The sequence below is a fragment of the Drosophila erecta genome, unplaced genomic scaffold, assembly GCF_003286155.1.
Source record: "Drosophila erecta strain 14021-0224.00,06,07 unplaced genomic scaffold, DereRS2 tig00000000-arrow-pilon, whole genome shotgun sequence".
NCBI lineage: Eukaryota > Metazoa > Arthropoda > Insecta > Diptera > Drosophilidae > Drosophila > Drosophila erecta.
This window is the reverse complement of record NW_020825194.1, coordinates 3,731,690-3,746,002: the sequence shown is the minus strand read 5'-3', so window position 1 is coordinate 3,746,002 and position 14,313 is coordinate 3,731,690. Positions and strand designations below refer to the sequence as shown.

At 47.3% G+C, this 14,313-nt stretch overlaps 2 protein-coding genes across 2 annotated transcripts; both read right to left on the bottom strand.

Annotated features, from left to right (window-relative positions):
• Window positions 1–261: 261 nt before the first annotated feature.
• On the bottom strand, window positions 262–1,963 carry LOC113564839 (GATA zinc finger domain-containing protein 10-like). The gene has a single exon (XM_026983716.1). The coding sequence runs from the start codon at window positions 1,940–1,942 to the stop codon at window positions 1,403–1,405; it is 540 nt and encodes a 179-aa protein (XP_026839517.1). The 5' UTR covers window positions 1,943–1,963; the 3' UTR covers window positions 262–1,402.
• Window positions 262–4,281, bottom strand: LOC6555453 (protein fork head). The gene has a single exon (XM_001981417.3). It carries the CDS (start codon window positions 3,515–3,517, stop codon window positions 1,982–1,984), a length of 1,536 nt encoding a protein of 511 aa, XP_001981453.3. The 5' UTR covers window positions 3,518–4,281; the 3' UTR covers window positions 262–1,981.
• Window positions 4,282–14,313: the final 10,032 nt, after the last annotated feature.

Sequence of the window (14,313 nt, the reverse complement as noted above, 5' to 3'; positions counted from 1 at the left end):
CAATAATTTTCATTTGTTTCTGTGTCTGTCAGTGTCAGTGTGTGTGTGTGTGTGTGTGTTTTGTCAGTTTGTCAGTGTGTGTGTGTTTATATTTAGACTATTTTTTATCAAGTTTAATTAATTAGCTTAGCTCAATGTAAAAATGGGTCTTTGTTTCGTGTTTGCAATTGGCTTTTTATTTCATTTTTCTTTACGCACAATATAACTAATATTAAAAATTATTGAATAATAATTGCAGTTTCGCTTTTTATGTGATTTTTTTTCCGTTTTGTTTTTTGCTTTCAGTATTTATGCTAATTAAACGTTAAATGCTATACAGTATTTATATTTATATTATGTTTACTTTCAAGTGGTGTGGCATAATTTCATACAATTTGATTAATTCTCGAGTTAGTTAAAAGTTGGTTGCTTGCAATGGGTCCTTAGTTAAATTGGGTTTTTTTTTTGGGTTGGGGGGAGGGTTTTGGGGAGGGGGCTGCTTAAAGGTATCTATTTATAGATTATTTACAAAATGCCTTAATCTAACGAATTCGTACAACAACAGAAGACACATAATGTAAATGAAATGCGGGATTTTGCGATATATTGGCGTATATCGATGCGCGTATATATAAATGGGAATTTGTTAAATTATTCAGTTAAAACGTGTCGTTTTCTTATGCATGGCCAGATTTTGTTGCTTAGATAGTTGAAGATTCTTAGGGTTTTGCTGGACTGGACTGCTCAATATGATGATTTCGGTTTTAGATTTCTTTTTGGTTTTGATCTTTTGCGATTCGAATTCGATTGCGATTGCGATTGCGATTGCCTTTGGATAAAGGGCTTAGTATTTGTATCTCTCTTTTTGGGACTGTTTCATTTGGGGCTTTGTTTTCTGAAAGAACATTACACACGATCCCTTCACTCTATCTGCTCTCTAGCTTCTCCATTCTCGGATACATTTAAAATGTGTTTTCAAATTTTCAGTTATAACCGCTTTGATTGTTATTGCTTGTTTCGAAACAACGAAAACAAATGGCACGGAATTATTATTTTGTATTTGTATTAGCAAAACGTAATAATGTTAACAAAAGTTCTGCTGCACTTACAACTACATCACGGTTTCTTTCGCTCCTCCTCCGTATCGATTAGATAACCCCCCGGAACAGAATCTATATAGTACTGGAACTGAACAACTCAAAAGGCAGCGCTCTCGATCGGCCCTTTCATGGGTATTTCTATATGTACAAGTGCGAGTTGCGGCCCCAGACTCACGTGCTCAAAGGATGGATATGGATGCGGATGCGGTTGCGGAGGCGGATGCGGATGCGGCCAGGTGCTAAAAGCCACCGGCACTGCACTCGCTAATTGGCTGGCCCGCAACAAAGCCGCTGCCTGTGGAGATCGGGATCTATAGCTATAGCTAGAGCAGATTCTGCAGGGCGGCGGCCCCATTGAAAGCCAGGCCGTGATTCCAATTTCTGTAGCCTGCCGCCGCGGCATACTGCTGATAGTTGTTGTACAACTGCTGCTGCGCCGCCTGGTGCTGCTGCAGTTGCTCCTCGCTCAGATCGCTGGTGATGTTCGACGAGTCCTCCTGCAGTTCCTGCAGCAACTGTTGCTGCTGCTGGTGGTGTTGCTGCTGCGCCGCCGCCGCTGCCGCCGCCTGCTGCTGCTGCTGCTGCTGCTGGTGTTGCTGTTGCTGCTGCAGCTTCTGAGAGTAGTTAGAGCCCGATCCTGAACCCGATCCTGACCCAGATCCCGAGGCCGAAGCCGATCCCGATCCCGATCCCGCCTTGCCGCTGGCCTTTGCTGATGTTGCTGGTGTATTGGAAGCGGATGTCAGTTGCTGCGCCGACTGCTGCATCTGCTGCTGCTGATGATGCAGCTGGTGCTGCTGCTGTTGCTGCTGGTGTTGCTGGTGCTGCTGCTGCAAGTGCTGTTGCTGCTGCGAGCGCAGCATCTGCTCCGCGCGTCCTTAAGCCAGCGGGTATTGGTGATGTCACAAGCTCGTGGTTCCGGCGGGCGCATGGTAGCCAAGACTCTGGTAGTAGGAGTCCTGGCCTAAGGCAGCGTGTGAGTTGGTCAGCGGACTGAGGGCGTTGTAGCCGGCGTACTGGCTCATGTCGTACATCTTGATGTCCGCCTTGGACTCCGTGGGCAGCAGGCGGTTGATGGAGAACGGGTGGCTGGAGGGCGTGTAGCCGGAGGGCTCCTGCTTCAGCGGATGCATCGACGAGTGGTAGTCGCTGATCAGCGACGGATGGCACCGATTGGCCATCATCGCCGACAGCTCCTCCTGCTGCAGCTGGTGGTGCTGGTGGTGGTGATGGGTGGGCACGTGCTGCGGCTGCTGGCTGAGGCACAGTTCGGCATTGGCATGCAACATGGCCAGTGCCTCCGCGTCCTTGCTGTGCGCCGCACTCAGAACATTCACGCCGGCGATCGATGCTCCGCCCGCCTCCTTGTGGTGCTGATGGTGGTCCAGCCGGCTGTGGTGGTGGTGGTGCATGTGGTGCGAGTCCTCGTGATCCTTCTTGCCCGGACTGGTGGCCTCCAGGCTGCTGTGCGACGGACTCTTGTGCAGCTGCCTAATGGCCTCCTTCTTCTCGTCCTTGAAACGCTTCTGTCGCCGCAAATAGCACCCATTCTCGAACATATTCCCCGAATCCGGATGCAGAGTCCAAAATGATCCCTTTCCTGGCTTGTCCGGCGTCCTGGGAATCTTCACGAAGCAATCGTTGAAGCTCAGCGAATGCCGAATGGAATTCTGCCAGCGCTGCTGGTTCTGCCTGTAGAACGGGAACAGATCCATGATGAACTGATAGATCTCCGAGAGCGTCAGCATTCGGGTGGGGTTATTCTGGATGGCCATGGTGATCAGCGAGATGTAGCTGTACGGTGGCTTGGCATGCGTGTAGCTCCTTCTGTAGGTAGTCGGTTTGTCCACCCGCGATCTGCCCAGGGAATTGGGCGATCCCGTCTCCATTTCCCGTGTTCCCGGCGGCATGGCACCATAGGTGCCGCTCAATCCCGCCGCCGACATGCTGGCTGCCGACATGGCCATGCAGCCACCCATGTTTCCGAGCGGAGATCCCATGCTGGCGTAGCTCATCGAGCTGGGGGTCATGCAGTTGCCGCCCATCGAGTTCATGGCCGCCGCGCCCATGCTGCCGTTCATGCTGGCATTCATGCTGGCGCTCATACTGGCACTCATGCTGGCACTCATGCTGGCCACCGCCGCCGCCGAGTCCAGGACGCTGGAGCTGAAGGTGGCCGCCGCCTGGGGGGAAACGGATGACATGCCGCCCACCGGCAGGCCCATGCTGTTCATTGTGTAGGCGGATCGGGCCAGGGGACTCATGCTGCCGCCGTTGCTCGTCGGATTCGGGTTGTTGTTGCTGGGCGGTGGCGGGCCACCGCCTCCTCCTCCGCCGCCGCCGCCTCCACCGCCGCCCGACGGAGGACCACCGCCACCCGAGCTGGCCATGCTCACCGGAGCACTGCTCGGAGGCGGCTCCGCGTAGAGCTTCTGCATGATGTCAATGGTGGTCTGGTGGGGGCTACCCTTCAGAAAGCTGTTCAATAGTTGCGCCGTTATGTTGCCGGCTGTCGGAGGCGCTGCCCTCTGGTGGATCGATGGAAAAGGCAACGCGTTCTGCAACGCGTTAGTCAAAACGAAAATCAAAAAGGAGGTCTTTAAAACGTGGCTCTACTCTGATATATTGTATATCAACTGTGGTTTCAGTGCACTATCACTGCTTCAATCGGTTTGCATCTATCTGGCATTTTATCGAGAGCACTTCGGCACTTGTCACTTGTTGGCTGAAAGGTTCTGATACCGATACCGAATCTGAATCTGTATCTAAGCTTTGTTTGTAAACACACCGTGATTTAATTATTTGTGCGGGATAATCATATAAAATATATATTTATTTCCTGTTATGATTCGATTCGCTTTTCTTTGTATTTTTTTTAGTTGTATTTTTGTTGTATTTTTGTTGTATTTTTGTTGTCTGCCGCACCGAGCGGCCACAAAACACCGACGCACGAACGTGAATATCTAGCTGGCTGTTGGCCACTGAAGTCTGAAGCTGGGAGTTGTGCTGTGCTGTGCTGCTGCTTTTGCTGCTGCTGCTGTTGCTTTTGCTGCTTTGGGCTGATGCTGCTGCTGTTGCTGTTGCCGCTTTAGCTGCTGGTCCGCTCGAGTGTCTCTTTGGCTTGAGCTCTTGAATGTGACTGTTTGCAGAGGGGAACGCTTGTCTACTATTTGGCTTGCGCTTGCTGCCAACAAATATTGTTCGAGCCGCGCTCAAGTGCCTCGGCCGACGTCGCCGTCGGCCGCGACGGCGGCTGCAGCAGCGGCGCGCCCGGGCAGCACCAGCTCCGACTCGTTCTCGCCAATGGCCCGGCGCTATAGTGCGTCTCACCACCACCTCGCCGGAGTTACCAATGACAGGCGGCGGTTCTCTTACGTACACAGTGGTGCTGCGGCGCAAGCGCATTGGTCCGCTGGCCTCTTGTATCAACAGAGCAGGCCCGGTTGCCAGGCAACTAGCCATTGCGGGGGGCGTGGCCAGGCCGCAGTCAGCAACGCCCTCCACTCACACACCCTCAAACGCGCGGACACAGATACACGGCCAGAGATACCGGACACCCATACAGCTGCAGATACACCCGCAGTGGCCTAGCCTAATGCTGAGCGACGCCATGTTACAGTTAACGATTTTCCCTAATGCGATCAATAATCGCTCGCTCTCCTTCTCGCCGTAGCGTGCTATCAGAAAATAAAAGGAAAAAATGTGGCAAAATGTGGAAAAAAGAACTACTAAGACGAGTTCTGGAGACCGAACCTCTGGGGAGACTGAGAATGCGACGCGCTCTGTTTTTCGAGAGAAACAAAAGACCGAGTGCTTTGGCCTGGCCTGGGCTGGGCATGGATGGCATCGCATGGCTTGGCTTGGCTTGGCTTGGGTTGCTTTGGCTCCCAAACAAGACATTTAATAATATCTGTGTGTGTTTTTTCAGCCAGTTTTTTCCGTATCCGCACCGCTTTTTCCCTTTTGAGGTTAAGGTATGGCAATGTCACTCTCATTCATTCCCATTCGCATTCGTGGCGAGGCATCGCGAGCGGCAGCAGCAAATCATCAGAACAGCGGCGCAGTTCACCTTTTTGGCAAGTCATTGCGAAAGTGACCCAGTTCTGCATCTGGCCAGCATTATCCGCATCTCATCCGAGCATCCCACTGCATCCTACCTGAATCCGAAACCCGAAACATAAACATCCACAGTTCATTGATAGCGCGTGTTGGCGGCCACTTCCTGGTATCCTGGCCATCTATCCACGTTTATGGCCCCGGATAAAACGCATTCTAATTTCGGGCCAGAAACCATAGACGCCTTCCTATTCCGCTTAACCCTTTCGCTTGGCCAAGTGTATCTGCGAGTGTGCATCTGTGTGTATCTGTGTGCGTGTGTGTGCCAATCCGTGCCAGTGTGTGTGAGCCAGGCTCATTATTGCGTGTCATAAAAGGACAATTGTCTCGTTTCTCAATGAATCTTTTGCCCAATTAAGATCTACCTGAGCGGGAGGAAATGCGGGGAATTTCCGCATTACTTTTCCATTTGTCAATGCAGCAGTTCCTTTGCCCCGCACGTTTTGTGTAGCCTACATCCAGGCGCACTGACTTCGCATCTTTCAAATTATCAATGAAATGGATTGAAATATTTCACTTGCAGGAATTTCGCTCATAATTTTTTGGTCACCCCATTTCCGTGCAATTAAAATGACTAATGATCATGCCATATAAAGTCGTTACTCAGTAATATTTTTATCATACTCTAGATAATCATCAAATTCCTTGAATAATTGTTTACAATAACCATGGGTTAGATAAGATTGAGAGATAAGCGAAACTGAATCAGAAAAAATCTCTCGCTGAGCAGAGGTATTCATAATATTTAACCTTTTTTAAATTGTTTGGCCTGCCACTCGGATATCTATATGCCATCGTGATGATCATTAAACATCAAACACTTTCGGTGACTGAGCACATATGTACTCAAATCCTTATGTGCACTTCTAATAACCGTAATGTGCTTAAATATTTAATATTTTTATTGTATTTCACAGGCAATTCAAGTGGCTTTGGCTCATTAATGTTTGCGGTGTGGGCGTTGGGTTGGTAGGTACTTTGGTTGTTCGGAGCGCATCAAATGTGTGCTTTTTTGGCGTAGACTCTCTGCAAATAGTAATGCCAGGCAGTCCAAAAATGTGTATTTATTTACCTTTAGTCATTTATCTATTTATTTATTTGCTTTAAAAGCGCGCCACTGTAGGTCGGATTCACATTCCGACTCCGACTCCGATTCGGATTCGGATTCAGATTGGCTGCGTTTTTGATACAGTCGGCCATACTCGGCTAAGCCATGCTCAAACTTTTAAATTAGTTTCAATTGTTGGCGCCCAACGCATCCCCAAATGGATATTTATGGAAAATATTTGCTTTAGTACTTTTTTCCCGCTTTGTTTTGATTTTTTGTTGATATGGCTTTAAAATGCTGCGCTTTCTGTTTGTTTTAAGCATTTATGTGACGCATGCGCCGTGTGGCAATGACTTTACAAAATCACATACATATATCTACCGGCGCATTTGACCAACATTTCTCAGATAGATATATCTATATCGGCGTAGTGGCATAATACGAATAATATTTATTTTTATTGTTATTATTGGTTATTGCTGATTTATTTGTTTGAACAATATTTTCACACAAATTAAAATACCCGGCATCCGACGGACAACGGACTACGTTGGACATCCATATCGATGTCGTTTAAACGGTTTTTCGTTGTCTTATTTACTTTGTATTTTTTGGCTTAACCCAATTATCGGGGCTCATTAGTGATTATTTATCCATTTGCAACATCAGCAACAGATGATCACAACGTTCTAATATGCAGCGCAAACAATTCGAGATCTTGCCGTGTTTCATGAAGTTTACTTTACGATTCTGCTTGGCATAATTATACGAATATACTGTATAAAGAAACTGGGGAGTGTATGCAAAATAAAGGGAGGTTGCCGCCAGCTAAAAAACTTTATATTTTGTTTATGTTATTCAATAGTAGATAACATTTCAGATTATCCGGTTCGTGCTGGCACTTAAATCTTGTTTCGGCTCTTTTCAACTAATTTGCATCAAAATTTCTATGAAATTCATTTGGGAATTTTAACATCTTAGATTGAATGTTTTCGTAGAAATTCGCTAAAATTGTACTTTTGTTCCTTATGTTCTAAATATACTTTTAACAAACTGTGTGCCCAGCTAAGATTAGATAGAAAGTTTTTTCGATTACAATTTAAAATTGCCGCTTTTTATGGGGCATTTCGAATTTGAGGTGTATCTGCCCGGTATTTTGCCATGGGTCTATGAATCGGTATCCGTATCTGTATCTGCGGCTGCGTGTGTATCTTGTTCTTTGTACTGCGTGTGCCGTAATGAGCGTAACCATAAAAGCGTCTTTTGTTTTACGACCGCATCGCGCGCGTGTTTACCATAGAAAACAATGCCAATTTTATGGCTGCCCCGGCCACGTAGACAATGGCCCAAAGAACCGCATCCCGACAGTCCAGCATCCACCTAACTATAGTATATAGGGTATATAGTTCTTTATGTACCTGGAGCCAAAGGTGACGGCGAAACTAGAGCACATGGGTCGAAAGGGTGATGGCGAGCGGGACGCTGCATTAATTAGAACGCTGCGGATATATGTACTCGTATATGTATGGGTTCAAGGATCGAAATTACTTTCTTCGGGCCATAAAGCGGCTCTTATCTAAATTAGGATGTTGCTTGTTTGCGGCTGTGTCTGCACAACATCGCCGTCTTCACTATTTGCGTAGGTGTTTCATTTCCGTTTCACAATTTATCTGGCGAGTGTTTGCCGGCATACACAGCCGCTCAGCGCACCTTTAGCCGCCTCAAGATTTTCCTTTTCCCTACTTTCACATGTGATTTTCCCTGGCGGCCTTATCAGTTTTTGGCGCGTCAGCCGTCCTCATCGTGATTCACATTTTTCCCTCCCTGCCCGTCGCTGTTTGCACTCGAAACACTGTAAGAAACAGAAACAGAAACAGATACCGAAAACTGCACTTTTCCAAGGGCCCCAGTCCTCGGGCTTTGAATCAGCCGATGCAGTTTGGGAATGGAGGGAATTTGGCGCATTTGGGGTGCGTGCCTTATCAGTGGGGAGCCCATGGGGCTACGACTCTAGATATCGCATAAATCAGAGCCTAGCCGCGCTTTTGCTTGATTATTTCCATTTTATCTATTTGGCTGCGGCTGGCTATAAAGTTTCTGGTTTTTATCTTTGTGCAAACACGGGAAAGCAGTGCTATTAAGGCCCTGGCGACCCTATTTCCTCCGGCCCCCAAGAAAACAGCGAATTCTATTCTTTTAATTAGGAATCCGCAGAAGAGGTGTAGCCCCTCAAACGCAATCCAAACATTGAGTTCAGCACGGCGGCGGAATTCAATTTTAATTTGTGGGGTAAATAGAAAATATACGCCATTTTATTGTTCAAATTATGTAAGAATTTACGCACCTAATACAGTAATAAGTAAAACTACTTTTTACTTCAATCTATTATTTATCATCACTAGTTATTCAGCAATTTAAGTAATCTTATGGAATATTGAACATACATTTTTTTAAAATAGATCCCACATTGACCGGTTGTTTCCTATTTGTTTACCTCAATTTCACAGCAGATTTTGAATCCATGTTTATCCGATCTTAAGTAATTTTCCAAACAAATTATTTTTTGGCTCAAATCGCGCCAATCGATTTAATTGATTAGAACCCCGAGAGCCGGTTTTCTCCCACCAAACCAGTTTATGCAACCCTAAACTTCAGCTGAGATTTCGAGAGTGACCAAATTGATCATGCGAAAGAATGTTTTGTTCATCTCCCGTCCAAAGATTTAGATTTCTTCTATCCACTCCTCTCAAAATACCCATGCAACTTAGCACCAGGCTGCTAATTACATATTCGTTGCCTGAAAAATTAACTTTCCAGCGGCGAACATTGTAGCATGCCAGTGGCGACAACGAGACTGCTGCCAGTTTTATAAAGTCCCCCCCCCCCCTCCCCCACCACTCAAAAAAAGTGTGTTTTTTATCTACCTATCCGACTATCTAACAATATGTTATGGACTGAGCCTGGGCCCAGAAGCCTCCCATTTCAATGACGACCGTTGCGGCAGCCGAAAAGCTGTCAAATTGTCGAAAAAATTATTGTTATCGTGCTGCGCGTTATTGAGTGGCCGTGTTCACACGCAGCTCCAGCTCAAGATACAGATACAGATACAGCTACAAAGATACATTTGTATCTACACATGTCCGTACAAACAATTCAATTAATTGTTGTAGAGCAGAATATGTCACATCGGTGGGATATGAATGGCTGGCTTTGGACTGGGCGTACAGTATTTAGGGGGCCGTAAGCCCGAACTCCTCGGTAGTTTATTGATTTACAAGCTGGGAGCCCCGTATCGCAGATAGATGCAGGTTTATGGGTGGCGTCCACCCGGGGTTCTACTGCCCGGAGCCCAACCATAACTATGACTATCACTATCACTATAGCTGGAACTGGAACTGGAACCGACTTATCGCGCTGGCGTTGTGATTTTTTGAGTGTCGAAACGCCAAAGCAAATATGATTGGAGTTTTATTTACACTGGCCCGTCCGATTGGGTCTTAATTACTTCCGAAAACAATGACAACCGATGACCAGTGGCGATACGAGCCCGTACCCGGGCATTAATCAATTTACAACGAGATTTAAGCAATGGCATCGGTAAATAATCAAATAAATACAATTTGAATACCGGTTTGGCATTTTCTGGCTATCATTCATAAACTTTTGCCCGGCCTGACATGAAAATTAGCTCTTCAGCCAAGGCAGACAGCGCAGCGATCACCGAGATCTCTCGGCGATCGGAGTTCGGAGTTAGGAGATCGGAGTCGTCTAAAGCTGGAACTCCGATCGCTGAAGAGCTCCAGACTCCGGAGTTCGAGTTGGCGATGGAGATGGAGACCTGAAGAGCATGGCTGTTGATCACGGTGATGACTGCGTAAAAACGAAAAGTAAAAACACCAAACTGGCACACAGCTTTGGATGCTTGAGATGTGTTGCCCGTTTGTGTTAATCCCATCAAGACCCAGCACATTATGAAGTAGCAACACCAGCAACAATAGCATCAGCACCACCACCAACAGCATCGAAACAGCATAAACTGGAGCTGCACTGAGAGAAACGAGTGTACCACCATTAAAACAACTTAATTCTGAGAAAGTTAATCTGAGCAGCTTTTAAACTTTGATACATTATAGATGGGCTGCACATGAAATTGAGTGAAATATTATTTAGAACGATTTAAAATAAATGAACTTTTCAAAGGCAAATTAAAATGACTTTTTAATGATTTGTATTAATCTTCATAATCGAAAAAATTGGTTGCTCATGCATCACATATGTGGGCCACAGCAGATAAACTCCATTTATTTTCCGTGTGCAACCTGAAGCTGCGACTGGAGTCCCAAGTCGGAGTTGTAGTTGGAGTTGGAGCTGCATGTGGTGAGTGCTCATGTGCTCCATTGGAGGCTCCATCTCTACATCAACGGCACAAGTGACATAAGTGGCGCTTACCCGATGATGCGTGCGCATCCAACGAGCAGCCAAAAGCCAGTCCGCAGCTCCACAGCTTGTCTTCATCGTTTTGTAAGAGTCATCTCATCATTTTGCTCGTCGCCATCTGGTTGCCAGTTGGCTGGTAAGCCCGGCTGATAAGAACGTGTTAGGGTGCACCATGGAGTTGTTAAATGCAGCACCGCATCGTCGTGTGTGGTCCATCGATGGCGCTTGATAAGAGAATTTTGGATGTATGCGATCCATGGATCGTACGTCGGGCTGCGAGCGACTGGCTCTCCCGGTTTTTGGTTTTGGCCCGGTCTACCCATGACGTGACGGGCGGCTGACGTGCCAAGTGCCATCGAAAATGGCAAGTCATTGGCATTTCAACTGGACATGCGGCACCCTTGTTAGCCCGAGCTGTCTCTGCCTCCTCGTGGGTTCCAACTCTCTGACTGGGACTCGCTGTTCATATAGGTGTATACTCATATCTGGCAGTGAGTGAACATCCTTCGACGCATAACGGGCAGCACAGGATAAAAATCCTACCCCTTCCCCCCGCATGACGCAGCAATCGGCGAAAGCGTTAATTTAATAATGGCCAAATTTGTGACTGCAAGTCGCTTACAATAATTTGGTGCATATGGGAAATGTGCGGCACCTTTCCGGCACGGGAGGTGTGTTTGTTTTCCTAGTCGCTGCTGCCCATAATTGTTACACTCGGCTGCACCAAAGTCAAAGCTGCAAAGTCAATGACATCCAGAGCAAACAGCCCAGAAGTGCGGCAAAACTGAAAGTTTGAATCAATCGATAAGTGAAAGCAGGGAAAACTCACGGGGACATACAAGAATCTAAGCCAAAATCGATATACACAGACTAAGAACTATTTAATGAATGGCTCCTCAGGGAATATGTTAAAATCCTTGAAAAGCGCATATGAAGATTCCTCAAAACGAAAAATGGAAAAGTATAGAACGCAAATTTCCCTTTCGCTAGAAATCAAGTGGCACTAAAACACAAAGCCTTTATGGCCGGCCACAATAATTGGCTGGACAAACACAGATCCGCCACTTCATAAATAGTTTGCACTTGACAGCTACTGCAGCAGAAGCCGTTGATTTGATTCCTGCCCCCCATCACCAAGGCCCAAACACCCCAAAACCCCCCAACCCCGACCCCCAATATTCGAGCCTCGAAGTTCTGGTGTGAAGTTCTTGTGATTCACTCGGTCGGTGCGAAATCAAAGAGATCTCCGGCCAGGCGGCGGCCAAAAGCATCATAAAAAGGTGGTACCTTGTGTCCACCAGCGGAGTTCATTGATTTTCTGCTGGGGGCAACTCAATCAAAAATCCAAAACGAAGCTGAAGAAGAAAACAGGAATCTGGAAGCATAAAACCAAACGAAGAACTTGGGAAAACGCGCACGGCGGTGGCACTCTATTAGCACCTCTAAAGCACAATTTACAACAAACATTTACAACTGTCAATTGGCAACAAAGCCGGCTAAGGGTACATACACACATATAGTGGCCAACGAAGAGATCGGCCAGAAATTAAGGATACAGGTCACCCATCGCGGCACAAAGGGACCGCCGGTCTTGGGATCTCGATGAGATGGTTTTTCGGGAACTGGCCGCTGACGAATTGCCGGCAATTAGTTAGCATTAAACAACAACTAATGGGTGCCATTGATGAGGACGTGCATCAAGAACCTTTCAATAGCATACATACACGAGTATATGAATGCACACAAGGCACACAATCGTATCTGTCACTGGGCATACAAACGCGTACATACGGTTTAAAAAACGAAATTAATAAAAATTTCACTTGAATTGACAAAGTGCCCGAACGCCGTGACGTTCAACTGACGACAAGTGCCACTTGACAAGCTGCCGAACTTGAAATTTTTTCATTTCAATATTTCATTGTTACCCCCGGCAAATAGCCGTCATATATACGATATACCCGGCATATAGAAGTCCGACTCCTGATCTGGCTCGATTCGCTCGATTCGCTCGATGGGTTACCTGTCCGCCAGCCTCGTCCCACAGCTGGCGATTAATCTTGACATTGAGTTGCTGCAGAGCCAGATGCAAAGACAATGGCCCAGTGGCATATATAAATTCGATTTCTCGTCCATAGCTGTTGACAATAAATAATTTAGCCATCTATAATGGCCCGCTGATGAGTGCTGTTTGGCCTGTGAGCCGGAGACGCTCCCACAGTGTTCCCACCGCCGATTGCATGCGAGATTGAGATCATTATCATGGCAGTTCACGTGCAGCGCACGCGGCCGGTGGAAGGACAAGTGCCAGGACTCGTAATCCAGGACATGTAATGGGATGTGCGAGCAAATAGATTCCCAGGCCGCTTGACTGGTGCTTCACGACAAGTGCGGGTCATCATAATCATCGGCATCATCATCGAGCTTATTACAAGCGACCGCAACTACTTTAATTACACTGTTAGCCGCAGGCAAACTACACTGGCAAACACAAGGCTAGGGCGGTAAATCTGGAGGCTTTTTGTAATATCTTACTTATTCTGATCACTGATGAGAACTGAAGAAAATATCAGCATAAAGCTGCAATAAAATACATTATAATACTGGTACTCATAAGTTATTATTAGTTGGTAGGCCAAATACGACCTAAGAATTCGCGCACACTGAAGCTTAAGTACGTGTTTCCCTGTAGTCCAGTGTAAGCTGAGGTTAATAACTGTAGCACGCCGTGGGCGTGGGAGGCGGAGGTGGGCGTGCCCGCTTACCAATTGTAATGCAAAGCGCGCGCGCGTGTGTGGGTGAGTGGAATGGAGTGGAGTGTGGGGAGGTGGAGTAGGGGGAGTGGAGTTCGAACCAGGACCCTTGGGCGTATTGCAAAATTCAGTTTCGCTCGATGGCGAAGCTGGGCGTCTCGCCGCTCAAGTGCCAGCCCGCCGGGCTATTGACAGAAATCAAAACGGGTAAGAATGGGCGGAATCAGTGGGTTCAGTGGGCTAAATGGCAAGCGCTGGCCAGATTTTGTGCCTCCTGCGACTGCCCCTTTTTTCCACTCGGTTGAGATGACGGCTTATCAGGGCATCAAAACAAATTCGTTTGAAATTAATTCGGAGATTTGCTTTCATTAGGCGGCTTGCCGGGTGCAAAGTATGTAACTGCGTTGGCAAACACAATGGAGAAACCACCGAAACAGCGTGCGGCTAATCCCTAAGCCAAACTTTTGGCTGCTGGAAGGTCGTTTCAGGTCCAAGTTTCGCCACTTTCCACCCCCCGCCGACACGTGCCCCTCGATTGTTACATGCCACACACCACCCCCACCCAACCAGCCCTTTCGATTGTGCTCCGGAATCGCTTGTCGAGCTGCGTCATCACTTTGAATTTCTGGCGAAGAGCCGGGCATGTTGCTCCTAATGCGACAGTTTAATTGCAGGTGAGGCGCACCGGGTCGCGTGGCCAGGGAAGCGCCGCTGATGCAATTAGACAGCCAACGACTTTCCCATTGTCCTGCCGTGACTTCTCCATTCTCCATTGAACCGCTTGTGTGCGGGCGGGCGGTCCTCCTGGTGTCGCTTTCCCGATTCAGTGGCTTCTGCCTTCATCCAGTCCTGCTGTGCGGGTGCAGTGCGGCACACCTGG

Bases quoted from the DNA above. Each gene is read 5' to 3' on its own strand.
- LOC6555453 (XM_001981417.3), bottom strand. From the start codon at position 3,517: ATGCAGAAGCTCTACGCGGAGCCGCCTCCGAGCAGTGCTCCGGTGAGC.
- LOC113564839 (XM_026983716.1), bottom strand. From the start codon at position 1,942: ATGCTGCGCTCGCAGCAGCAACAGCACTTGCAGCAGCAGCACCAGCAA.